Source organism: Melanotaenia boesemani, chromosome 2 (assembly GCF_017639745.1).
Source record: "Melanotaenia boesemani isolate fMelBoe1 chromosome 2, fMelBoe1.pri, whole genome shotgun sequence".
Classification (NCBI taxonomy): domain Eukaryota; kingdom Metazoa; phylum Chordata; class Actinopteri; order Atheriniformes; family Melanotaeniidae; genus Melanotaenia; species Melanotaenia boesemani.
This window is the reverse complement of record NC_055683.1, coordinates 3,745,336-3,773,124: the sequence shown is the minus strand read 5'-3', so window position 1 is coordinate 3,773,124 and position 27,789 is coordinate 3,745,336. Positions and strand designations below refer to the sequence as shown.

The following is a 27,789-nucleotide window of genomic DNA, read 5'->3' as shown; positions in this document are numbered from 1 at the left end:
CCTCAGAGCAGGAAACAAACAACCAGAGGACTTCTTCATGCAAAGCTGATGGATTTTATTCACCAAGTCACAGAGCTCCATGTGGAGCACACAAGTAAATAAATGGAAGTAACATGTGACAGACTGCACCCGTCATCTTTGACGTGATCAGTCCGAAGTTACAGGCTACAGTCACAATAAATCTAATCACTAATCAATAGATGAAAACCTACAAATCTCAGCTTAAAGTGCTTACATAATCTTTTCTCACACCTTGTGGCAATGCACAAAGCCCACAGAAACGACAGAATTAGTGCAACAATGAGAATAAAGTCCGTGTGAAAATGATTTCTATTAAACAGAAAAGTCTTTCCTTCAGAACGAGTCCAAAGAACAAGTTTATATTTTTATACTGAAGAGGGTTTGTGGATGGTGAAACACGTCAGTCTAGAGGACCTCGTCGGGGTTTTCCCTCTACGTCTGCTCAGGGAATAAATGTGCATTTCTTCTACGTTAATGCTGAAAAACTTTCTGTCAGCAGTTTTCTTTCATGTTCAATCTGGAGCATCAGAACCACTATCTGAAGGGGACCATGAAAGACTGGGTCAGGATATGAGGTCAAGTCTGGCTCTGGTGCTTATGAACTGGGATTATACACTAGATGAAGAAAAACACCCAGACTCATCATCTTCAGCTTGGACCACGACCCAACGGGTCTTCATTCGGACATCAAATTTAGTTCCATCCAAACTTTCGTTAAATTAACCCCCCGGGGTTAATGATGGAGTCGGGCCACTGGGTGAAGTCTTCTCCAGTGGGGTTCAGGTCTGTCCCAGTCTGAGCCAGATCTGTGACGGTGCATCATCCATTCTCCTCTGATGGAGGTTTCAATCTCACATCATTTTAGGAAAACAGGATTGTCACAGACATCAGTCCTGTGGGTGAGATCTGTCATCCTTTTCTAGTTTTAGTGTTTTTTCCTGTAGAAATCAGTGAAAGGGCTGGAAAGATTAGGCAGGAAACCTTTGCTATTGGCACATGTGAATATCTTTACCTATTCTACGTTACCGACACCAACAGCTGAAAATCAACACTAATCCAAGCAGGTGATCATGTAAACTTTTAGATACATTGAGGTGTGATCATGGTGACGAGGTGCAGCATCCATCGTGTGAAACATGGAGGTCACTTCAAAAACACGTCTACAAAACAACTTCTGCTTCTTTTGGCAACAAAATGTGAAATATTCCAGAAGGAAAGCGGGTGTGGAGCATGCAGCATGATAGCAGAGGACCGCTGCTGGGTGGGAGATGCCAGCAACCCTGGCCGACTCAGCTGCTTCTGATGTGCTAACAGCAGGAGCTGGGAGGTGATGTTAGATCAGCACAGCTACACTAACATCTTTAATTCTTGATCTCCAGGATGGAGGGGTTGTGGTCCAGAATGGCCAGGATGATTTTGTCCATGTACTGCCTCAGACGCAGGTTGATCTCCTCCTGCTCCTTCAGAGCATCGACCAGCTGGAACAGAGACACAAAGTCAGATAAATACTACTAGAAGATGCTGTGGGTTCTGTCAGTTACGCTGTCATGACGATGAAGTCATCATATATTTTTATGTCCTGAGCAGGAGGAGGGGCCATGTTTAGGTGTGTTGCCATGGTGATGAAAGTGCAGGATTCTGCCTGTCAGGATGAAAATAGGCTGCAACTCGGTCGAAATTATTGTCCAAGTTAAGGTGGATTTATGGTTGCGTGGTGTTTGCATCTGCGTCACCACCGTAGGCTCGGCGTAGCTCCGCAGAGGCTCGACGCGCACCTCTTCCAGACCTGACGTGCACCCCTGCTTCGCAGACGGTTACGCGGAGGTACTCCCTTGTGATTGGTCAGTTTGGAATCACGTGTTGCCGGGTATCTGGATCTTATTGCTGAATTTGTGTGGTAACCACCGTTTTTAAAATGATAACCAGTGGATCAAGTTGATGAGAAGCTGATCGAATTACTTCTTCGTTTTTTTTCCACAAGCTAATGAAGACGCTGAACCATACTGGACGACATTGTTGTTCTAAAAGAGAAAATACCTACTGAACTGAAGTGAATCAAAGAACTTCGACTTAGTGATACCACCCCTGCTGCCACCTTCAGGTTAGGAGGAGAAACTGCAACACAACACCAAAACTACAGTTGTGTCCCAATTCAGGGTGTGCACACTTCGAAGTGTGGATCTGTCAGCCACATAGGTCATCGTGGTGCGCAAAGTACTGTCCCACATGTACCCCCTATGCTCATGTGCGAAAACAAACTCACCAGCGTCAGCTACGCTGTAACCGACCGCACGCTGACGTTGCGCGAGCATAAATCCGGCTTTACTTCCTACGGAGCAGTTGGAGGGTGATCTTTGGTTTCTGAGGCTTCTGGGAGGGAAAATTCAGGTCCTACTAGGGTTGCCAACTTTCAGAAGTGAAAATAAGGGAAGCCAACGACAGCTCCTGAGGGCCACCACGGCCCGACTCCCGTGGGGTGTTGTGTTTTTAGTAAAGGGGTGATCAAAAAGCAATTAGTTATACTTAAAGCTTAAGATGCTTTATTACCAATAAACACACTGATTATTGTCCAACATTATTGCATATAAAGTGCTGTTAATTAGGCTCCATACAGCTGTAATAACATGCATCCCTATTTAACATACAAGAGGAAAATATATAACAAAATCCCATATGCACACAACTTAGTTATTGAGTACTACTATTACTATTACTTACTTCGTTAAAGAGATACTGTACAATCTCCCACGCAGCAGTATAGCACCTGTAACTAAAGCAGATCCGTTTGTGTGGAGCGTGTGACAATGAATTTTTAAAATATAAACTAAATACATTGAGAACTTAATGTAACTTTTAAAGTTACATTTTAAAAATAAACGTTTTCTCTGAACATTTATTTATTAACTGTTAATCCATTAGTCTGACCTTTTTCTTTAAATGGACACACATACACACACATACATATATATATATACATATATATACACATATTATATATGTATATATATATATATATATATATACATATATACACACATATATATACACACATATATATATATATATATACACACATATATACACATATATATATATATATATATATATATATATATATATATATATATACACAGAATATTTATATTGGCTAATATACTGTATATTAAATAAATGACTATTCATTCGACTTTAAAAACTCATCATCCTAAATTCCGGAAATGGATCAATCATGACATGATGTCCCACACCGGATCAGTCTCAGGAGATGATGGAGGATGAAGAACTGGGACACTGAGCTCTAGTCTTCTGTGTGTTGCTCTCCTGATGCATGATGTCTGATGTCAGACAGCCCACCGCACGCCGCTGAAAACACGGCAACACATTTTACAGTTTGTCCTGTAAACATCTCCACTGACGCTGTCCGTTTCGCTTTTGAAGACGTGGTGGAGTATCGGGGAGGACGTTTTAAAAAGGCACACGTGTTGTGAGCAGCACCGGTATGTGGTGTCTGTCTCTAGGCAACCGTGAATGAAACACACTGGCAAAGACAACAAGCATCACTCAGAATATGAGACAATCCCATTTAATGCAGCTAATATGGGACAGCTGGCAACCCTAGGTCCTACAACTATGAGAGTCTCACTGTGAGAGAGAGCAGACTTTGTGCTGTGTTAACGATGTTTGAACTCCAAAAGTTATGGACACAGCAGCAGGTTAAAATATTTTTTCTGATTATTTCTGCTGAGTACTCATCTCCATAGCAACCCATTGTAAACAGAGTCCATCTCTGGAGGTGAATTTTTCAGAAACCATTGAACATAGAAACCTTAAAGTCAGATCTATAGTCCAGTGTCTTGTGAACGTTTTAACGTTTAAATTGTGTCTCTAGATGAATATTTGTGGAATGAGAAGCTGTTTGAAGATGACTGCATGAAGAGCTCATGAAGGTTTCATCCATAACGACTCATGTTAAAAAACTTTGAAGAAGTTGAATTGTTAGGAAACTGTGAAAGATGTGAAATATTTGAATGTCATCTCCTGAACGAGCTGAACATCTTGGTTTTGATATGTTGAAGAAAACTGAAGTTACTGAATGTTAAACCCGTCCAGAAAGGAGAAAGATGGATCTCAGAAAGTGTGAATGAATTCCGACACACTGACCTCGTCTCTGGAGGCGTTGTCGATCTCAGCCGCCAGACACTGGGCCTTGGTGTGACAGGAGAACAGGTTCTTGGCCTCGTATAAACTCAGACTGAGAATCTCAGCGTTCAGGTCGTCGTTCTGGTCCCGTAGCTTAAAGTTCTCCTGAAGAACAACAGGAAAAACGTCTCCTGAACACCGGGATAAATGCCAGGAAATGAGGAAGGAGGAGAGGGATGTTCACCTGCTTCAGTCTCTTCACTTCATGCTCCATCTCGATCTCCCTGGTCCTGGTGTTGTACTCTGACAGCCCCTTGCCTTGCCCAGGATGCTCCATCTCCAGCTTGAACAGCTGCAGGTAGTCCAGCTCCCGCCGGAGGTCGTCAATCAGCTGAAAATATTCAACATGTGGTGGAAAAGCCGACACCAGCGTTCACTGTTCAGGTAAGCTGTGATGGAGAGATCCTCACCTCCTGCATGGCCTCCTTTTCCTTCTGAAAGTGGTGGCGGTTCTCCCAGAGCTTGTCCATGATCTTCCTGTACAGGTCCATCTCATCCTTTAGCCTCAGAGAGGTGTCCTCCAGCTTATCTGTCATCCTCTGCTTCTCCTGCATATGCATGGAGAGAGGAAACACAGAAACATCACTACAACAGATCCAGCATCTCTGCCAGGAAAGCAGGAAGCTGACAGCTTCAACAGAAGAGCTTCAGGAAACCTTCAGATGTTTCATGGAACCAAAGTAAGCTGGATGAAAGTCTCCACACAATAAAAGCTCTGTAACTTCAGGAGAGTTTGAAGATGGAGAACATCCATGGATGAATCTACAGCTGGTTGAAAATAAAGAAGATCCTCAGAGGAAGGAAAGATGCCGAGAACACAGATAAAACAGGAGATTAGAAATAAAGATGCTTTGGTTTGTCTCCCTACACCAGAGATCTGCTGTTTCCTTCTTACACGGGAGGAAATAAGCTGAATTTCAGACACATGTGTCCAAAGGCAAAACGTCAGGAGCGGGATTTTAACTGCCAACCTTCCAAATATTGGACGACTGGCTCTGCTGCATGAGCCGCTGCTGAATACTAAAACCAGACTATGCTAAACAAGAAAGTAAGTGATCCTGGAGGACTCACCTGGTCCAGTTTCTCAGTCTGAGACTTGAGTCTACAAACGTTGAGCGACATCTCTCCGTTCTCCTCCTCCAGCTGCTGCACCCTGCGGAGCAACGGCAGATGTTACCGGCTACTCGCCACCCAGCAAATTTCATGCATTAACCAACCCTGTGCTGTGCATGGCCAGAGGAAACAACAGCTGTGGTCTGTCACAGCGGTTTACAGACCACACACACGAACACACACACACACACAATCAATTAGATCAGACTCCAGGTTTTCCAGCACTCTCCTGGGGCTTATTTTTTCAAGCTTGCGTAGGAACAAAAACCGGCGTACGCCAAATATAGTCAACTTCTGGGATTTATAAAAACCAAACTTGGTGGGAGACTGTTCCTACTGCCTCAGCAACACTGACCCAGCCGTACGCACAAAATCTGGAAAAACGGGAAATTGCGACACCAACGGTCCAGAATAAAATCAAGGAAATGATGTGAAATGTGAGACATTTGTGAAGAGTCCACTATTACCTTTCACAACACATGTTAGATATTAAAGCTGTTTACAGAAATGAATAAAGACACATTCCATATTAATTTTCCTAAGAGCCACGCTCAGGGAAAAAAACAACAGGATTTTCAGGAAAAAGGGAGATGATATTAATAAGAAGCTCAACCACTAAAATATGTTCTGTCATTGTAAAACAAAACGTCCATGTTATAAAATCCATCCAGATAAACAAGGAGCCAGTCTGCTGCCAGCATGTAGCAGTCAGTGTGGAAAGTAGCTTTGGTCCTTCAGTCCAGCAGAGCGGGACCAGACTGGAGGCTGGAGGTCTAGAAGTGATGCTACGCTAATGAAACACACAAGAGGAGGATTTCCTTTTATTTATTTATTCTTACACAATGTTTTTATTGTCATCCAGATGATCTTTATTTCCTGCAACTCTTTGCCCACCTCGTTAATAGAGGTGATTGTGTCCTTTGCACCTGCAGGACTTCCTCTGAGTGTAAATATTATTTAACACTAAATAAACTGCTACCAGTCTCAGATATATCTATACATATTTATTTTATAAATAAAAAAACAAAGGACTAAATTACCGGCATCACAGTCCAGCTGGAAGGTGCTAATTTTCACCCCTGTGGGATTCGAACTTTGGTCTCTCGCATGGCAGACGGATGCCCTGCCGACTTAGATATCCAGCCGCACCAACCGATGCCTCTGGCGTGTCTTCCCTCTGACATGGCATTGACAGCATCTCCACCTGCTGCCCTCCTCCACCTTTCTGACCCTGGTGATGACCAAGCCGTCCCCACCAAATAAAACCTGTTCTAGTTTTCCAACGTGGTCCATCAGGATCTCAGTCTCTCATTCTGGAGAACTCCTCTTCCTCCCTCTTTTCCCTCCTGAGCCATCATGGAAATGATGTGATGAATATTTATAATAGGTGTCCATCTGACCATTTATAGCCAACATGTGGGCGGAGCAAGGCGTTCCCTCACGTGCGCCCGCTTTAGAGTTAATTCTGATTTATAAACGGAAACAAGCGTGGGACATGCGTATGCACCGTTATAAAGCTGGAAGTTTTTGTGTGCCACATTTCCTTTTTTCCTTACGTATGCCACCTGTAGCCTGCTTTGCTACACACAGTTTTAGACATGAGGCCCCAGGTCTGGATCAGACTCCAGGCTTTCCAGGACTCACAGGTGTATAGGGATTCAGGAAATGTATTATCTGCCTATATTCTTTCATCGTCAGGGGTGACTGTGGACATTAAGGTAGAAAAGCATCTTTGGGCTGCTAATAAATTAGAATGTAGCGGGAACAGAACGAGAAACGTTGGGAAGGACGAGACATCTTTTCACTCGTGTTCTAGTGAAACTGCTGTCATCAAACAAGGTAATGCACATTATAATAACAATTTCAAATAGAATGTCATTAGATTTTAATAAATATGATCGTAGAACACATAGATGATGTTTATAGGCAAGTTTGTTTTAGGTGAGACACCTGATAGTTTTTCATTCCCTGCTCAAAATATGACAGGAAATTTGGTTATAATATATATTTAATTGTTAATTTTCTTACATTTTGTCTTGATGTGCTCACCTTATTTCCATCTGATTTAAAAAGTTAGCATTCTAGCGCTCAGTGCAGTCAGTATTCTGACTCAGGTGTCATTGAAAAGTTCTGTGTCTTGAGCAGAACCCTGTGTTGTCCAAATATGGTGTATAAATATCCTTTGGATATTCGACCAATCGTGAAAGCTTCACCAAAGTACTTAAGCTATTTACCCGCATTTATCGGCTAAGGTTGATTTCCTATCACGTAACTGGATGAAAGACCACCATGAAACGAGTCCATCGATCTGCATGTACTTTTAACCTACATGTTATGGTGCGTTTTATGCAACTCGGGACGTCTCAGGGCACGTTCTTGAGCTGAAGTTGCAAACACACGTTGTGTGGAATGCACATATATTCTGGAAGGTTGTCTCCAAATACAGCACCTTCCAAATGTAGCTTAAATGAAGCTGGACGCTAATCTTTACTCCAAACACAACAGTTTCATATTTATCTTAAGTTTTTATGGCTCTCCTGCTTTGAATTACTATGAATTTAATTTCTATACAGTTTTATACAGAAGTAGTGTGATTAAAAAATTTATATTTAAATCTGTAGCAGCAGGTTTATCATCTGTGGGGTAAAACGGTCCAGTATTCCTCCCGGAGGACAGGTGTCGCCATGAAAACCTGAAGGGACAGAATTATTGACTCCAACAGGCTGTTTCTGGGACAGTCTGCATTATCCCCAGTGAAACACCCACATGTTGTGTTTCCACTGATGCCAAGCTGGATCCCGTTAAACCCCGAACCTACTACTGAGTCATGTGACGTGGGTGTGAACGCTGAAAGCAGGTGTGTGTTGAAGTTCACCTGGAACAAAGCAGGTCTATCTCTGAGTTCCTGTCTCTCTCCATTTTACTGTAAGTGTCTCGGTGCCTCTTCATCTCCTCCTGCAGGCTCTCTGCCGCCTTCGTCTCGGCATCCTTCACCTGCTCCTCCAGCTCATGAACCCTGGGAGGAAAATCCTGGATTACTATCTGAATCTTCACCATGATAATTTCATCTGGTGTGTCTACTTCTGGACCCGCGGACCAGCGCGTGTGTGGACCAGGTGTGTAATTTCTACCTGTGGACCAGGTGTGTGAGTTTCTACCTGTGGACAGGGTGTGTGTGTGTGTTTCTACCTGTGGACCAGGCGTGTGCGTTTCTACCTGTGGACCAGGTTGAGTGGACCAGGTGTGTGTTTCTACCTGTGGACCAGGTGTGAGTGGACCAGGCGTGTGCGTTTCTACCTGTGGACCAGGTTGAGTGGACCAGGTGTGTGTGAGTTTCTACCTGTGGACCAGGTGTGTGCGTTTCTACCTGTGGACCAGGTTGAGTGGACCAGGTGTGTGTGAGTTTCTACCTGTGGACCAGGTGTGTGTGTTTCTACCTGTGGACCAGGTGTGTGCGTTTCTACCTGTGGACCAGGTTGAGTGGACCAGGTGTGTGTGCGTTTCTACCTGTGGACCAGGTGTGTGCGTTTCTACCTGTGGACAGGGTGTGTGTGTTTCTACCTGTGGCCAGGTGTGTGTGTGTGTGTGCGTTTCTACCTGTGGACCAGGTGTGAGTGGACCAGGCGTGTGCGTTTCTACCTGTGGACCAGGTTGAGTGGACCAGGTGTGTGCGAGTTTCTACCTGTGGACCAGGTGTGTGCGTTTCTACCTGTGGACCAGGTGTGTGCGTTTCTACCTGTGGACCAGGTTGAGTGGACCAGGTGTGTGTGAGTTTCTACCTGTGGACCAGGTGTGTGCGTTTCTACCTGTGGACCAGGTGTGTGCGTTTCTACCTGTGGACCAGGTTGAGTGGACCAGGTGTGTGTGCGTTTCTACCTGTGGACCAGGCGTGAGTGGACCAGGTGTGTGTGCGTTTCTACCTGTGGACCAGGCGTGAGTGGACCAGGTGTGTGTGTTTCTACCTGTGGCCAGGTGTGTGTGTGTGTGCGTTTCTGCCTGTGGAACGGGTGTGTGTGAGTTTCTACCTGTGGACCAGGTGTGTGTGTTTCTACCTTTGGACAGGGTGTGTGTGTTTCTACCTGTGGCCAGGTGTGTGTGTGTTTCTACCTGTGGACCAGGCGTGTGCGTTTCTACCTGTGGACCAGGCGTGTGTGTTTCTACCTGTGGACAGGGTGTGTGTGTTTCTATCTGTGGACAGGGCGTGTGTGTTTCTACCTGTGGACCAGGTGTGTGCGTTTCTACCTGTGGATCAGGTGTGTGCGTTTGTACCTGTGGATCAGGTGTGTGCGTTTCTACCTGTGGACAGGGTGTGTGTGTTTCTACCTGTGGCCAGGTGTGTGTGTGTGTGTGTGTGTGTGTGTGTGTGTTTCTACCTGTGGACCAGGTGTGTGCGTTTCTACCTGTGGACCAGGTGTGTGCGTTTCTACCTGTGGACCAGGTGTGTGTTCTCCTGTTTGAGCTTGGACTTGAGGTCTCCGTTGGCCATACTGTCGCTCTCCAGCTCCGTCACCTTCTTCTCCAGATAGCTGACCTGAGAGACAGCCAGGTGAACAGAGAGTTGATTCATGGTGTCAGTGCAGCCTAGCAACCTGCCAGATGAAGATCAATGTGTCCAGTCGGCTCCACATCATCATCATCATCATCGTCCTGCAGGTTTGAACTCTACTAGTTCTGTCCGCTTCTCTGCAGCCGTTTAAAATCCTCTGAACTTCGTATTTCTGGCAGAAGTTGTGACCCTGGTGTTGAGGATGTTCATCTCTGTGTAAGCTTACACACAGCATCCCTCTACTTCATCCACAGCCAGCAGCTGCTTCTTTCAGCTGTGGTGGCCAGTTCTTTCACAACCTTCTGCTGGGCGTGGGTCCTTGAGGATGGACAAACCACCTGCAGCCCACCTCCACCATATACACCTTGGATTCCTACCTCATCCAACTGCCTCACCGGACTTGGGAGGGTCCTGGCAGTTTTTTCCCACATCCAGCTGCCGGCCTTCAGTTAGTGTAGCCTTCAGCCATGTAGATGTTGTTGTTTGCAAGCCCAACCCCCCTCTGCCATGTTGTACTTGGCCCATGATGTCTATTTGAGGTTGGACTTTGCTTCAAGGTCGCACTTTCTCTAGGTTAATCTGTCGTCTCTCACCCAGACATCTCTGGAGTTATTTGCAGTCTCACTGTAGTGAATTCAAAATCCTCAACAAGGCTTGATGTTGCCTTGGAAACCACTCCATTTCCACCGAGCCTGATGCTGCTAGGCACCTTGGTAAAGCCTGCCACCTTTTTATTGAGTCATTTCAAAACGAGTCCCAGACCAGAACCTGCAAATGATCTGAATACCTTTTACAATCACTTTCATATGCGTGAAATCAGGATTGATGTCATGAACACTGACAGATTATCTGTCCTTCAGCTTTTCAGAGGTGTGAAAGAGGGGAACATGATTTGCAGAGCAGCCTGCAGGAGGTTTAACATCTCTTCAGATATTATTGTTCCAGGACCCAAAAGCACTAAAACCATTAAATGCTCCACCTGGATGATTTTAATGTTTTAACTGTTTGCTTTTTATAGATTTTTCTTTTGATTTTAAGTGTATAGAACCTCATATTCCAATAGACTGTCTCTCCAGCAGGCATAACCCCGACGCCGGCCTGATTTTCTGGGTAACTGGCTCTTTATAGGGCAGGTCTCACAGTGAAACGGTAACGTTGTCATTCATCCTCCACAGGCGCTCCTCTGAGGTCTGTCCTCTCTCCACTTTTATTTGTTCTTAATATAAATGAATATAAGAGTCATCATCATCAGGATGAAGACATAATTAAGTCTCCACTTGACTCGAAAATCTTCTCTCTGCTCCATGATGAGGACTGTCATCGTGGTTCAGAAGTCCAGGACGTCACTGAACAGTGTCAGTATTCCCTGGTTCTGGTGGAGTTTTTCCTTCTGGTTCTGATGGAGGTTTTCCTTCTGGTTCTGGTGGAGGTTTTCCTTCCTGGTTAGGCTCAGTTCAGGATGGAGGATTAAGTCAAAGAGAAGATCTGATCCAACCCATTGGTTTCCTTGACTTGGTCATTATGGTTATGAACACAGTTATTATAAACTAATATTATTATTAAGAACTGGACTGATGTTTGGTGTGTACGTACTTTCTCTGTGATGTCGAGGTCGCAGGAGTCGATGCTGTCGGTGAACAGATCCTCGGTGCTGCTGCCTTGACTTGATCCAAAAACACTGTGGTTGTGCTGGAATAGCTGACTGCACACACACACACACACACACATTTTCATCCTAATAAATCTTAAAGCAGAACCATCATCATCAAATAAAGATGAAGGTCAGATGACTCACCGTCCGAACGCTGTGCTGGAAATCTTTCTGTTGGGACTGAAACACAAGAGACAAACTGAGTTACACATACTGAGGAAGTCCTCCTCCTCCTCTTCATCATCATCGTTTAACCAGCCCCATTTCCAGCTACAACCATGGCGACTCCACCATCACTGTTCTGAGTTCCAGCAACTGGAAGATTTTAAAATGTTTAGGAGGTAGAAATCCTGACCTCCTACACCGGGGTCCTACACCAGGGCACGGACCCCGGTGTAGGAGACGTCCTACACCTTGGGCCACCACGCTAGAAAATAAAAAAAAAGCTCTGTAAGAAGCATTGATGCATTGACAGCTTTGTGATCTGAAAAGATGAATTTGAGTCTCAGTGTAATGTTTGAGCGTCTCCCTGTTGTTTGTCACATGGGCAGGAAACGTCAGCTACAACGTTTGTGATGTCCTATTGTCTAAAAGAGTCTGAGCATCCCTCTAGAGCTGCCCTCTCCTGCTGTGATAGTTTGTGTTGTGCCTTCGGTGTTTCTGTAGTCACTTCAGACCACATGAGGCTGTTGTGGTCTAGACGCAAAATATACATGAATAAATGGACCTTGTATGCGTTTTTATAAACAGAATAAAGGTTTCACATATCAGACGCCGTGTTTTAATGAATCTACCAGCTCTGTAGAATTATTTAGACAACATATGAACATGCCTAGTCTAGCATTTTTTCAGCAGGACCTGGTTCAGGGGTCTTCAACCTGCGGCTTTGGAGCTGCAAGTTGATTTTTCCCAGCTGTCTCTGAAAGCATCTTTCCTCAAACACTGACTGATGCTCTGCACCTGTGTTGCTTCGTAGTTAAGCAGCAGTTTTACTATTTCTCACTGCCAGATCATCGGTTATCTCCAGAGCGAATCCAGCCCTGCTCAGTAGGGCTGCAATGATAAGTCGACGTTGTCAACAATAGTCGACAATAAAAATAGTGGACAACAAATTTACCCGTCGACTATTGTCGGCGAAAAAAAAAAACAACAAAAAAACTACACAGAGTGAGACATCGTCTTCTTTTCTTATCTCTGCTGAGACTTACACATCTGCAATAAAGTCTGCCAGGTGAAAAATATGGAGGCCGACCAGGGAGCAAAACGGCGGCAGAGGACGTCAAAAGTCTGAAATAACTTCAAGTTAAACTTACAAGATAAATTAAATACATGTGAGATTTGTAATGTGGATCTTGTGTAGCACAGAAGTACGTCTGCAATGCTCGAACATGTAAAGAGGAGGAACGTCGGACGTACATAACAACCTCATGCAAGATTTCAAAGCTGAAAGGGAAATAAGACCAATTTAATAATTATAAGATACACAGTCTGATTGGTTGACTAGTCGTTTTAATAGTCGGTGACTAATCGACCATCAGAATAGTCATTAGTTGCAGCCCCACTGCTCAGTCTGCTTTTTGACCTTTATATATGACCTTTTTCTCCATCCCGGGTTTGCTCTACTGGCCTGTCTCAGCCTGGTAATCTCTGCTCGCTCCTTGTGATTTCCACATTTTTTGGCTCTTGGACTGTCTTATTGGAGCTGGATTCTGCTGGACCCCAGTATAGTTGTGTCTAGCAACGCCCCTGTCTCACATAAAAATGTAGGAGCAGTCAAGCCATCCCACTGGGATATGGTTGCTATAGCAACTGCTCAGGCTCCATCTTTGCATCATCTGGTGCCAAGAAGCAGAAAAGGATGTTTCATAGAGCTGAATGAAGCTTTGTTATTTTTTTCATAATGATGATGGTTAGGAGTAGCACCCATCATCATCCTCATCATGTCCCATTCTTTTGTGCCGTGAGAATAAATCTGTTCCCATCATCTGGATTTACCTCCATTTTGGGAATCAACAGAAGGACTCAGAGCAGGTTTCCTCCATCAGATGCTCCACCTTCATTACACATTAACTAAACCAAATAAATGTTTATGGGAAAAAAATAGTTTAAGCATCAGTAAAGCAGAGGATTTATCCAGCAGTGGTACCAGTCAGAACTGGACCTGATTTCAGAGCTGTGTGATTTACTCTTGAACATCTGCACCTACGTTCAGATCATGTTCATCACATGTTCATCACATGTTCATTACATGTAGTTTGACCCTTGATCTATTCACGAATCACTCAGCTGATCAGATACACAACAGAAGTCTGCAAGTCCTGATAAAAACCATGGAAAGCATCAACCTGGATGCCAATGCTGACTTTTGGCTAAAAACTTCTAATTTAACCCATAAAACCCAAAGACCGGAAGGCTGTAAACCAGCCTGTAGAAGCTGAAGCGATCAGATCAACAGTGACCAAGCCTTTTCTTATCTGCACATCATTCTCTCAAGTCTCTGCTTTCAGGCGAAAAAATAAATGGTAAATGGTCTGTACTTATATAGCGCTTTTATCCAAAGTGCTTTACATGTACGTCACATTAACCCATTCACACACACATTCACACACTGATGGCAGAAGCTACCATGCAAGGCGCTCAACCATGACCATGATCGCAGTCTTGCTCAGGGACACCTCGACATGAGCTCTCCGGGCCGGGATTGAACTGGCAACCCTTGCGCTGCAGGACAACCACTCTACCCACTGAGCCATGCCGCCACCAAAAATATTAGCACTGAAACAAACACACAACAGAAACTATTTCCATGTTTCCACTTTTTCCTCATTTCCAGTTATTCCTGCTACTATTTACCTGCTATCCTCACTAAACCAACTCCAGCTCAGCTGCTTTGTGGCGCCACCGTGCATCAGAAACGTCTTCTTGGCTTTATTCCAGCCATAGAGGAGCATTATTTTTCTTCTTTTCACACACACACATAGAACTTTCTGCTCACTGGTTGATCTTTGGCTGCTCCTGATTGGACGTTACCGTCAATCTAAGCTCTCTGATTGGTGGAAAGTCTGACAGGAAGTGGCTTCATCATCATGTCCAGGTCTAAATAGAGGTCTCTTAGCAACATAGTAGTGATGGTGATGTTTTTAGGATGAAATGTGATAAATAATGCTGTTATCATGGATCATTGTGGATTTACCAGATAGAGACTCTGAATAAAATTACATTTAGTGGCTGGATTGTAAACCTGCTGAACGGGATAGAAATGACTGGTAAATTTCTGCAGATCACCTAAAGGGTAGCTATCCATCACATTTACCCCACAGAGCTACACACTACTGCTCCTGAGACGCTGGTGATGATAGAAGAGGTAGCGCGTGGTGGCGCTACAGATCTGTTCATTTTAAGGGTTCATTTGGTATGAAATATAATCTGGACCTAAACAGACGAGATGTATGAAACATTGTGAGTAATTATTTGGTACGATGAAGGAATTACAGCTTCAACAGCTCCACAGACAGACATGGTAGCGTCCCCTGCTGCTCCACAGATCGTAGCCTTTTCACCCACTTTCCAGCTGTCTGCTGGAAACTGTGACATCATTAAACCTCCCTGCCAATCAGAGTTAAATCAGTAAACATCTTTGGCAACTTTCCCTGTCAGACTAAATCTATTAGACGTCTTTTCGGCCAGATATGTTCAGTGGATGTGGTGTGTAGGAAGGTGCTCTCCACCTGTTGGCCTTCAGGTTTCTGAGTCGAGCCTCCAGGTCGTTGAGCAGATTAACTTTCTTGCAGCACTGAGAACAGTAGATGTCCAGCAGGTCACTGTTGTAGAGCTGTCGCATCTTCTGAGGGGTCTGTCCCGCACTGCAGCCACAGACAATGAAAGCAGAAAACCAGTGAAAGTCACACCTGCAGCCATGAACAGATGTTCCACAGGTACACACTGAGCAACTTCTGAATGTCTGAGTGAGAGGAGGACAGCTTTTCATGGTTCATGAACATTTCAGAGATGTTACAGTCTGAATAGTTCACCAGAAGGTTACCAAATACAGATCGCTGCATGTTGTTGATAAACTGCTGAAGCAGAGTTTCTGATCATTCTTGCAGCCACAGAGTGATGGCAAATGATAAAATCCACACATTCACCCACAACTTAACCACACACACCATGACAACAGAGATGGATGGATGGATGGATGGATGGATGGATGGAGGGATGGATAAATGAGGGATGGATGGATGGATGAATGAGGCTATTACGTCAGCTGATTGTCACCACCTGACTCAAATCCTGAGTGCAACCCTCCGCTCTTGGTTCCTGCATGGGATTGGTTGGAAGGGACACACCGCTGCTTTCCCCGTTCCTATTGGAAGCAGTTGGACCAATCCCAGCTCCGGAGAACACCCTCCAGGAAATAAAGCCGGGAGTCCCACGTCAGTCGAGGGGCAACTGTTGACACAGGCAGTCTGCTCCCGGCCTTCGGAATTGGTGTCAGTGTCCTAGAGAATCTGTGTCTTTGTTTTGGTGGCTAGTATTGAATAGATCAGGCTGTGAGCTTGTGTTTGTTTTGGGCTGGTTGATTTGCTAGCGTCAGAGTTTTGTTTGGTGTAGTACCTGTAGACTTGTATAAAGACCTCAAGCCCTTTTGGCTTCGCTATCTGTTATTGTTATATCTCGTTTTGTTTAAAGAGTTTCAGTTAGGTAACGTAAAACTAGTATATGCTGGGCTAGATACTCGCGGTACATGTGTTTCCTTTTTAGTTTATTGGGGCTGCCTCCTCACGGTTATTAGCGTAGCAAGCCAGTTTTTGGCTGGTTTTGAGTTTAGAGTGGTTTTGCTTGGTTCATTTGTTTGGGCAGCTTCGTTAACCCCAGCATCCGTTAAGTGCCGCCAGCCACCCTTGGTTCTTCCTGTTCCGCTTGCAACAATAAACTTCCTTATTGTCCTTTAAGACCTGGCCAATGCCTCTTTTGTTACACCTTTCCTCATACCCCTGAGTCTGGGTCGTAACAGAGGGATGGATGGATGGATGGATGAGGGATGGATGGATAAATGAGGGATGGATGGATGGATAAATGGATAAATGAGGGATGGATGGATGGATGGATGGATGGATGGATGGAGGGATGATGGATGGATGGATGGATAAATGAGGGATGGATGGATGGATAGATGGATGGAGGGATGATGGATGGATGGATAAATGAGGGATGGATGGATGGATGGATGGATAAATGAGGGATGGATGGATGGATGGATAAATGAGGGATGGATGGATGGATGGATGGATAAATGAGGGATGGATGGATGGATGGATGGATAAATGAGGGATGGATGGATGGATGGATGAATGAGGGATGGATGGATAAATGAGGGATGGATGGATGGATAAATGGATAAATGAGGGATGGATGGATGGATGGATGGATGGATGGATGGATGGATGGATGGAGGGATGATGGATGGATGGATGGATAAATGAGGGATGGATGGATGGATAGATGGATGGAGGGATGATGGATGGATGGATAAATGAGGGATGGATGGATGGATGGATGGATGGATAAATGAGGGATGGATGGATGGATGGATGGATAAATGAGGGATGGATGGATGGATGGATGGATAAATGAGGGATGGATGGATAAATGAGGGATGGATGGATGGATGGATGGATAAATGAGGGATGGATGGATGGATGGATGGATAAATGAGGGATGGATGGATGGATGGACATTAAAACAGACTACAAACCTGGAGGGAAGTGAGGATCCCAGGTCTGAGAAGCCGTTTGTCCGGGTGTCTTCTTCCGGACAGGGACTGCTGGGAGTCAGATCCACGTCCACTCCTTCTCCGTAGTCCTCAAACTGCTCCTCTCCAGAGATGACAGACGCAGATGCTGATCCAATCAGGTGGCTGGGATTGAAGAGGAACAAGAGTAATTTAAAATACAGTGTATGGATCAGACCCAGAGTCCGGTGTGGAAGACATGGATCAGACCCAGAGTCCGGTGTGGAAGACATGGATCAGACCCAGAGTCCGGTGTGGAAGACATGGATCAGACCCAGAGCCTGGATCAGACCCAGAGTCTGGCGTATGGACTCTGGGTTTCAGCTGCTTTTTGCATCTGCCTCAGGATAAAATCCTGGCGCTAACACCGGACTCCACCCACACCAAAGTTTCTGGAAGTAAAGCGCTGTGATTCTCTGGACCACCACTCCACCAAACGAACCTGTCTGAGCGCGACATGTCCAGAGTGTCAGAGCTGTTGGTGTTTTCTGTACTGCTGTCCATGTCGCACTCTGCATCTCCACAGCCCTCACTGAACGCACTGCATTCTGGGTAGGAGCGTGTGCACATTATGATGGGAGGACCCAGCTTCGCCTCCCCGTTCTGCAAACAAAAACACAACAACATGACAACATCAGAGGGAGAATATAGACATGGAAGAGGACTGGGTCTGATGAGAGACAGAGACAGACAGAGAGAGGCTGTGTTTCCATTACAGTATTTTGCAAAATAAAAGCGATATTTCTAACATTTCGATAAAGTGCAATTGTGATTTGCAGGTGTTTCCATTGAACGGTGTTTAACGCATTAGCCGTTATTCTCGTAAAATCTCGTCCCGCGAGACTCCACTTCGAGGAGGATAGAGATTCCTAAACTCTTGCATTTCGCCGTTTTTGCTATCAAGGATGACGATTATATTTTTTCTTTAATTATTTCTAAAAAGAAAGAAAGAAAAAAAGAAAGAAAGAAAACAGAACACGTGAAGTAAACATGTATTTTTACAGCTTTTCGTTTTGATGTTCTAAGTCTGAATAACTTTTGTACAACATAAGTACGTCATTGCCTTGTTACTGGTCAGCTGTCACTTAAACTCCTGCTGGTTACATGTCATAAAGGGAATTTTAGGAGAAAATGTTTAATTTTGCAGTTTGGGGTCATTATCTTTATTTTTCTTTCCCTCTAATCTAGAAGTCGGATCCTGCTTCTTTGTCTGTTTCAGCAGGACGCCTGATGGCTCGACTTAAGAGCCGCATTTGACACAGTAGACCCTGTTATTACAGCTCCAGAACTTGGTAGGGATCCAAGGAACTGCTTTAGACTGGTTCAGATCTTATTTGGCAGGTAGAACCATATGTGTCAGTATAGCAGGATTTCCATGACATCAAAGAGTGGATGGCCCTGAGTTTCCTGGATTTTAATGAGAAAAAAACAGAGGCTATAGCGTTATATAACTGCTTGTCTTCTGGTTGGAGCACATAAGCGAGAACGCATGATGCCTAGGTTAACACTAATTTACTATCATTTCGGGTCAGCGGAGGACAAAAAAGTAGTCTCCCAAAAAAATTATTATGAAATAATGTTTTTTACCACTTTTTTTTGCTCAAATGTTTTAATCATCTTCAGCGCTAATCAAAAAAATCAAATATTAAATCATTTAAATTATTTTTAACCCTTTAAATGCCAATTTTTCAACACAGTCACTATTTTAATGAAATAAACAGAAACAGTGTTTTTTTTCACATAATAGATTTTAGGTGGATGACAATTTAATGTTAAGATCAGTCTTAGATATACTGAATTTTAATAATAACATTGATTTAGCTGCATTTTTAGTTTTTTCTTGGCAGTCAGATTAATGATGTACTATCTCATCGCACAACAAATCCCATTAATACCACATTTTTAAATATCTCAACCATAACACAATATAATCATGTATTCTCTAATGTCATGGTTTTATTTGAAAGAAAAATAGTAAAATTAGTCATTTTTGCTGTTCATCATGATGTGGGGCCATTTTCATAGGCCAATGCTTGAAAGACATGTCATTTCTCAACCAATAAAAAACCCTCTAATAAATCTCCCTTTCTATGAAACTATTTTAAAACAGCATCATATTTCTCCACAGATAAAAATCATCCAGTCAGATAGAAATCAGCCAGTCAGACAGAAATCAGTCAGATAAAAATCATCCAGTCAGATAGAAATCAGCCAGTCAGACAGAAATCAGTCAGATAAAAATCATCCAGTCAGATAAAAATCAGCCAGTCAGACAGAAATCAGTCAGATAAAAATCATCCAGTCAGATAAAAATCAGCCAGTCAGACAGAAATCAGTCAGATAAAAATCATCCAGTCAGATAGAAATCAGCCAGTCAGACAGAAATCAGTCAGATAAAAATCATCCAGCCAGATAGAAATAAGTCAGATAAAAATCATCCAGTCAGATAGAAATCAGCCAGTCAGACAGAAATCAGTCAGATAAAAATCATCCAGTCAGATAGAAATCAGCCAGTCAGACAAAAATCAGTCAGATAAAAATCATCCAGTCAGATAAAAATCAGTCAGATAAAAATCATCCAGTCAGATAGAAATCAGCCAGTCAGACAGAAATCAGTCAGATAAAAATCATCCAGCCAGATAGAAATCAGCCAGTCAGACAGAAATCAGTCAGATAAAAATCAGCCAGCCAGATAGAAATCAGTCAGATAGAAATCATCCACTCAGATTGAAATCATCCGGTCAGATAAAAATCAGTCAGATAAAAATCATCCAGTCAGATAGAAATCATCCGGTCAGATAAAAATCAGCCAGCCAGATAGAAATCAGTCAGATAAAAATTATCCAGCCAGATATAAATCAGTCAAATAAAAATCAGCCAGTCAGATAAAAAATCATTCAGATAAAAATCCTCCAGTCAGATAGAAATCATCCAGTCAGATAAAAATCAGCCAGCCAGATAGAAATCAGTCAGATAAAAATTATCCAGCCAGATATAAATCAGTCAAATAAAAATCAGCCAGTCAGATAAAAAATCATTCAGATAAAAATCATCCAGTCAGATAAAAACCAGTCAGATAAAAATCTTCCAGTCAGATAGAAATCAGTCAGATAAAAATCATCCACTCAGATTGAAATCAGTCAGATAAAAATCAGTCAGATAAAAATCATCCAGTCAGATAGAAATCAGCCAGTCAGGCAGAAATCAGTCAGATAAAAATCATCCAGTCAGATAGAAATCAGTCAGATAAAAATCAGCCAGTCAGATAGAAATCATCCAGTCAGACAAAAATCAGTCAGATAAAAATCAGCCAGCCAGATAGAAATCAGTCAGATAAAAATTATCCAGCCAGATATAAATCAGTTAAATAAAAATCAGCCAGTCAGACAAAAATCAGTCAGATAAAAATCATCCAGTCAGATAAAAATCAGTCAGCCAGATAGAAATCATCCATTCAGATAGAAATCAGTCCAATAAAAATCAGCCAGTTAGATTAATATCATCCAGCCAGATAGAAATCATCCACTCAGATAGAAATCAGTGAGATAAAAATCAGCCAGTCAGATAGAAATCATCCACTCAGATAGAAATTAGTCAGATAAATATCAGCCAGTCAGCTAGAAATCATCCACTCAGATAGAAATCAGTCCGATAAAAATCATCCAGTCAGATAGAAATCAGCCAGTCAGACAGAAATCAGTCAGATAAAAATCATCCAGCCAGATAGAAATCAGTCAGATAAAAATCTTCCAGTCAGATAGAAATCAGTCAGATAAAAATCATCCAGTCAGATAAAAATCATCCACTCAGATTGAAATCAGTCAGATAAAAATCAGTCAGATAAAAATCATCCAGTCAGATAGAAATCAGCCAGTCAGACAGAAATCAGTCAGATAAAAATCATCCAGTCAGATAGAAATCAGTCAGATAAAAATCAGCCAGTCAGATAGAAATCATCCAGTCAGACAAAAATCAGTCAGATAAAAATCAGCCAGCCAGATAGAAATCAGTCAGATAAAAATTATCCAGCCAGATATAAATCAGTTAAATAAAAATCAGCCAGTCAGACAGAAATCAGTCAGATAAAAATCATCCAGCCAGATAGAAATCAGTCAGATAGAAATCATCCACTCAGATAGAAATCATCCGGTCAGATAAAAATCAGTCAGATAAAAATCATCCAGTCAGATAGAAATCAGTGAGATAAAAATCAGCCAGTGAGATAGAAATCATCCAGCCAGATAGAAGTCATTCACTCAGATAGAAATCAGTGAGATAAAAATCAGCCAGTCAGATAGAAATCATCCAGCCAGATAGAAATCATCCACTCAGATAGAAATTAGTCATATAAATATCAGCCAGTCAGATCAAAATCATCCACTCAAACAGAAAACAACCAGTCAGATAAAAATCGGCTAGACAGAAATCATCCAGTCAGTTAGAAATCATCCAATTAGATAAATATCAGCCAGTCAGATTAAAATCATCCACTCAAACAGAAAACAACCAGTCAGATAAAAATCAGCTAGACAGAAATCATCCAGTCAGTTAGAAATCATCCAATTAGATAGAAATCATCCAGTCAGATTACTTTTTATCTGTCCAGAGTTCACACCACTCAGTTTGACACCATGTCACAGTCGCACCATCAGTGAACCTTGTAGTGCATCATCGAGTTTGTGTGGAGAGGTCACACCTCCATTTCTCTCTCTCATTGCTTAGCAACCATCATGCTGAGCAGCCATGTTTGCATCACATGCAGTAAATCATGATTCCAGCTTATTCTCAGGCCCTTGATCCTTTCAGAAAGGATGGAATCCAGTCTCTGACAGGTCAGAACACAGATGTGAAAATACTTGGAATTTCTTCGGGAATGTGAACAGCTGTATTTTAGGAAATTCGTGAAAATTTAACTGACTTTCAGACAAAACCATCTCATTTTAATCAAGATGTTTTTGTGTTTTCTTCCACAGAGATCTGTTTGTCTATACCAACACATTTTATTTATTTACTGAAGCTGGTTTAATTTCTTTTGTGTAAATTAAGAAGTCTGAAAGATTCTCCAGGACACACTACTCCAGACTCGGATCTCAACAGCAGAAAAGCAGGAATTTTGAGGTTAGGGAAAAACAAGAAAAGCTTCAGTGTCTTCCACACAGCTAGATAATAATCTACATAATAGCCCAACTATGCTGTTTAAATGAGGTTCATAGTCAGATTAATCTGGTACGTACATGATGCCAGTCTGAACAACAATATTGTAATTATGGTGTCTGTAGGGTGAGAATAAGATCAGCAGACTGCATGTAGAGAATCTGATAACGTCTTCCTCTGAACAAGACCCCATTCTGGAGAAATGCTCTTTACGATTCAGAGTAAAATCTGAATATTTTCCATCTGCTCTTCATCCTTGTTGCTCTTTCCTGCCACAGAAAAAGGCCGTACCTGGTATATATAACCGTTATCTGTCATAGACTGTTGACGGGACGCCAGGCTGCGAGGACCCAAGGCCATCTTCAGTATCTCCTCACAACCTGCAGAGCCAAGAGGATGAAGAATGAAGGACAGAGGAAAGAAACGGAGATCTGGTCCACTGGGGACAAATCCCACCATGGACCTCTTCCAGACACCTGGCCAGCAGATATCTCACCTTTGATAGCAAACACAGCATGACAGAAGTCTTTAAAGTTGATTTTTCCGTGAGCATTAGGATACAGGTGTCTGGTCAGTTTCTTCACCTGCAACAAGCAGAAGTCCAGTTAGTTCTGCCAATAAAACACATCAGACGGAAACAACCATCTCTAACTTCCTGGTACACATTTTACACCCCAAAACCTCAATTCACCTACAATTATGTAAAAACTTAATGACTACAGTACGCCATCCCCTAGGGGACACCGGAAATGGTTTTTTCTTTTGCATTGTAATCCATGTTTGTCAGATCATCACGTTTTTGCGTGAGAACGCAAAAAAAAAAAAAAAAAAAAAATTCCCGTGTCCCCTAGGGAGCTTCGTAACACAGTAAAAATTTGGATTATTATAAAATAAATAATAAAATAAAATAAAATTTAGTATAATATAAATACTAGGGCTGGTTGATTAATCAAATTTTAATCACAATTACGATCTTGGTTTTCAACGATCATAAAAATTAAATGATCCGATTATTTTTGTCCTTCGCAGTTTCCTCTTGAGCTGTTTTCAGTTGCAAATCGAGCGAAGCTGGCATTGCAGCGCTCTGCAACAGACTCCTCCCACTGCTGCAGACTCCTCCCACAGCAACAGACTCCTCCCACTGCTGCAGACTCCTCCCACATCAACAGACTCCTCCCATTGCTGCAGACTCCTCCCACTGCTGCAGACTCCTCCCACAGCCCCGACTGCTTTAGTTTTATTCAGCGCTAGTTGCAAACAGCTCGCCAGTTAAGGGCTGGACACACAGGAGGCAACGTTCCTCCTTCTCCATCATTTTTTATGGAACTTGCGCGATGAGGAGGAAATGGCTGCCCTCCTCCAGCCAAGCGACAGGCGACATTCGTGCATGTGAAATGTTGCGCTCGTTCACACAGACGTGCACACGGGGGTTTGCGACGCGACACAAGAAAATAGAAAAATCTTCAATTTTTGTGAGTCGTGACTAAATAATCCACCAACTCCCAGAGACACAAAGAGACAAATGTTACAAACTTTTTTCTCAATTAACACATGAACAACCCGGGATTTAAGAAACTCATCAACACTGTGGACAAACGGCATCGCTGCCATCTCGTCTCCATGTTAGTGGAGTGTCTCTCTGGCCTGTATGATGAGTGTGGTCAGCGTGTTGTGAAGGACGTGGCTACACGCCAATGTTTCACCACCGCTACGGATCTGTGGTCAAGCCGCACCGTAGAGCCGCATAGAAATGTCAAGCTACATTTTATTGACGCGGATTTCAACGTGAAAACTGTCTCTAGACTCACTGTTTCCAGATCTCACTGGGCAGAACATAGCCGCTATATGAGACAAACTATAGCTACTGGGACCTGGTGAAACAATGCTATCTGTATTACCACAGACAACGCTGCCATCAAAGGGTCTGCAGCTGGATCCGGTTTTCCAAAACCTGCAACGATACTGAAATTTCTCCACAAAGATCTAGAAAAAAGAACCTGCCTGAACCAGACCTGAACTGGGTCTAAATCAGATCTGAAGCAGGCCTGAACCCGGCCTGAGTCGGACCTGAAGCAGGTCTGAGCCAGATCTGAACCAGGCCTGAACCAAGCCTGAGTCGGACCTGAAGCAGGTCTGAGCTAGATCTGAACCAAGCCTGAGTCGGACCTGAAGCAGGTCTGAGCTAGATCTGAACCGGGCCTAAGTCGGACCTGAACCAGGCCTGATTCGCACCTGAAGCAGGCCTGAACCAGGCCTGAATCGGACCTGAAGCAGGCCTGATTCGGACCTGAAGCAGGCCTGAACCAGGCCTGAATCGGACCTGAACCAGGCCTGATTCGGACCTGAAGCAGGTCTGAGCCAGATCTGAACCAGGCCTGAACCGGGCCTAAGTCGGACCTGAACCAGGCCTAAGTCGGACCTGAACCAGGCCTGATTCGGACCTGAAGCAGGCCTGAACCAGGCCTGAATCGGACCTGAACCAGGCCTGATTCGGACCTGAACAAGGCCTGAACCAGGCCTGAATCAGACCTGAAGCAGGTCTGAGCCAGATCTGAACCAGGCCTGAACCAGGCCTGAGTCGGACCTGAAGCAGGTTGTGTACCAGGAAGGATTATTTCTATGAAGTTTTATGAAAACGAGTCAGAAAGTTGAGAATCTGTGGAACGGATGATGGAAGACCAGTCAGACTGGTGACAGCAGAACATCAGGACTGGGTATCTGAAGACCATAACATCCACCATGATGATCAATAATTATCATTGTTACTCGGCACCGTCACGTCACACCTCCTGGTTTCTGGATCTCAGACAGATTTCCTCTGCAGTGGGTCTCCAGCTGGACTCGGACTCAGAGCAGGAGGATGACGATGATGATAAAAGAAGAGTTTATTTCAGCTGCAGCTGTCAGGGATCCATGAAACTACCACTTGCAGAGCAGAGGCTGATTCCAGCTGTTGAGAAGGTCAATTATTAATAATCAACCAATCAGCTCCAATCTTCCTCAACACAGCACAGAAAACCAGGAGGCAGCTGTGGGAGTTTTTATTTTTAGGACTCTTCAGTCACAATGGTAGCTTAAAAGAAAATCCTCTCTCCTGGATGTGCATCCAGGATTTAACCAGCCTTTAATTCCCAGTTTTCCACACAGCAGCAGGATTCACCAGGACCAGCCGGATTTATTTACTCATTTATTTCACCTGAAGCTGCTGATCTCCAACATTTATCCTGCACAGCAACTCTGAAGTTTCTAATGTCATTTACAATCTATGTGAACAAGTTCTGTCCTGGCTGGACCATCAGTACCAACATATGATTTACTTTTCATTTAAAGGGGTAGAGTGGATCCAGTCTGAACCAGTTCTGTCCTCTGGGACAGTTTTCTAGCCGCAGCTGTTGAATTAATGATGACCAAAAGAGATTAAATATGAACGCAGCGACCTGATGATAGTCACGGATAATAAACCACGGAATCAGCTGCTTATGAGACGAGTTCATGAAAGAAGAACCAACAGAAAATGTGCACGTGACGTCACCCTGGCTTTGTCCGCCATGTTGGGGGAACCCGGCGACACTATCAGGTTTTTACCAGGGACCCGGGCATGCACCTAACATTTCTCAGGTCCAGATGAAGGACTTTAATAATCTCTTGGAATTTTTGTCTGCGTATTCTGTGGTCATTCCCTCCCCATCCAACCTCAGAGAAGAACAACATCGTGACAAAAAGCCAAAAGAAGGGGTGGGTCTTCACCTCTGATTGGCTCTGATACATAGCTGGACACCGTTCTTTTTTTAATGAACAGCGGCACGTTAGACATCCGGTACGATGAAGAACGACTCAGACAAGAATTGGGGAAGCTGGAATGGATTGTAAAACAACGGAATATGGTGGAATTTGCTCATATGTGGTTATCTATTACCATAACTAATGTAGGAGTTTTCCCACCGAGCCTGAGCAACATGAAGCAGAAAAGCTGGATGAGAGTTGAATGGCTGCAGCTCCCGTCTGCATGTCGTCACCTGCACGGATCCAGATCAAGTCTCTCCCAGAGGTTCAGCGCTGGCTAAAAAAAGATGAAGACATCTGGCACTACGCAGCTCTAGAACACAGACCAGTTGATGCTGCTAAAACCTACGAAGAATATGCCATCAATTTCCAGCCGTAATATGGCTCAGAAATTCCTTCAATGACGTAGATTCAGCTTGTTAAGCGGTGTGTGTTCCCGTGACGGAATGGCGTTCCCGTGATGGAATGACGTTCCTGTGATGGAATGATAGCCAAATTCATGTCCAAGTAAATGATTCTGAAACGTGAATCCGTTTTTCTTCAATGTTAAATTTGTCGCTGTTTCACTCTGCGTGTCTGCAAGTATGACAGCTGCATCCCACAATGCACTGCAGGATGACGTCGTTTCCCAGGTTCTATAGTATAGAACCCTTAAAAAGTTCCTGGATCCAGACGGTGATCCGGATCACCCCCAAAATGTGATCAGTTCCTTTATTCCATTTTTGACATTTCCATTAAATTTATTAACAGTCCGTCCTTAACTTTTTGAGTAATGTTGCCAATAAACAGACAGACAGGCAGGCAGACAGACAGACAGGCAGGCAGGCAGGCAGGCAGACAGACAGGCAGACAGAAAGGGCGAACTTTGCGGAGGTAATTATGTTTTATATGGCTGAATATTGAATTATTTAAAACACTTCTTTATGTAACATAAATAAATAAATTCGCATTTAATTAATCGTTGATAAATATATTAATTATTGTAATTTATTGCTCTAACTTTCTGAATTTTGTTATTTTTCTCTCTCCATAGAACCTGCACCTCTACAGGCGGTTCTGGTCCTGGTTTTGGAGGGTCGACCTGCAGCTAACGTCCAGCTAGCTAGTGTCTCGCGAACCTGTGACCGTAAAAACAACACGCAGGCAGGCTGAAGGAGACGCTGGAGACAAACCACGGACCCCCCGCCGGTCCACATCCATCCCGTCCTCTCTCGGATCTCACCTCGTCTCCTTGACCGAACTGAAGACCGAGGTCCAGCAGGTGCTCCACCCGGATGAAGCCATCAGCATCCTCGTCGCAGACATCGAAAACCTCCTTAAGCCTCTTCAGAAACTGCAGGAGCTGCTCCTGGTCCGGGAAAACCTGTCCTTCCATCCCGGTGTGGTTCCGACACCCAGATCCAGATTCACCTTCACACGAAGCGGGACAGAATTGGGTCGAAGCGCGTTATCATTTTTCCAGTCCTCAACTCCACCGGACCGACTGGTGCCGCCGCTGTTGTGACATCAGCAGCATCGCGCGCTCAGCGG

General features: G+C 43.7%; 1 protein-coding gene and 3 long non-coding RNA genes across 4 annotated transcripts; 2 read left to right on the top strand and 2 right to left on the bottom strand.

The window, feature by feature from the left end:
* Window positions 1-40: 40 nt before the first annotated feature.
* On the bottom strand, window positions 41-27,789 carry rab11fip4a (RAB11 family interacting protein 4 (class II) a). Its single transcript, XM_041970717.1, has 15 exons — window positions 27,482-27,789; window positions 22,973-23,060; window positions 22,768-22,856; window positions 17,765-17,925; window positions 17,287-17,448; window positions 15,260-15,394; window positions 11,676-11,711; window positions 11,474-11,582; window positions 9,762-9,865; window positions 8,210-8,350; window positions 5,293-5,374; window positions 4,632-4,769; window positions 4,406-4,552; window positions 4,183-4,326; window positions 41-1,499 (listed from the first exon to the last, which is right to left on the bottom strand). The coding sequence occupies exons 1-15, from the start codon at window positions 27,632-27,634 to the stop codon at window positions 1,383-1,385; spliced, it is 1,806 nt and encodes a 601-aa protein (XP_041826651.1). The 5' UTR covers window positions 27,635-27,789; the 3' UTR covers window positions 41-1,382.
* Window positions 8,473-8,713, top strand: LOC121630699. The gene is made up of 3 exons (XR_006008578.1): window positions 8,473-8,561; window positions 8,616-8,642; window positions 8,686-8,713. It is a non-coding gene; the product is annotated as an uncharacterized LOC121630699 (long non-coding RNA).
* Window positions 8,680-8,886, bottom strand: LOC121630713. The gene is made up of 3 exons (XR_006008581.1): window positions 8,842-8,886; window positions 8,745-8,798; window positions 8,680-8,701 (listed from the first exon to the last, which is right to left on the bottom strand). It is a non-coding gene; the product is annotated as an uncharacterized LOC121630713 (long non-coding RNA).
* On the top strand, window positions 8,715-9,154 carry LOC121630725. The gene is made up of 3 exons (XR_006008587.1): window positions 8,715-8,809; window positions 8,958-8,984; window positions 9,028-9,154. It is a non-coding gene; the product is annotated as an uncharacterized LOC121630725 (long non-coding RNA).

Coding starts and splice junctions, on each gene's coding strand:
- rab11fip4a (XM_041970717.1), bottom strand. CDS start 27,634: ATGGAAGGACAGGTTTTCCCGGACCAGGAGCAGCTCCTGCAGTTTCTG. Junction 22,857..22,972: donor TGCTGTGTTTGCTATCAAAG/GTGAGATATCTG, acceptor TTGGCTCTGCAG/GTTGTGAGGAGATACTGAAG. Junction 4,327..4,405: donor AAGTGAAGAGACTGAAGCAG/GTGAACATCCCT, acceptor GTTGTTCTTCAG/GAGAACTTTAAGCTACGGGA.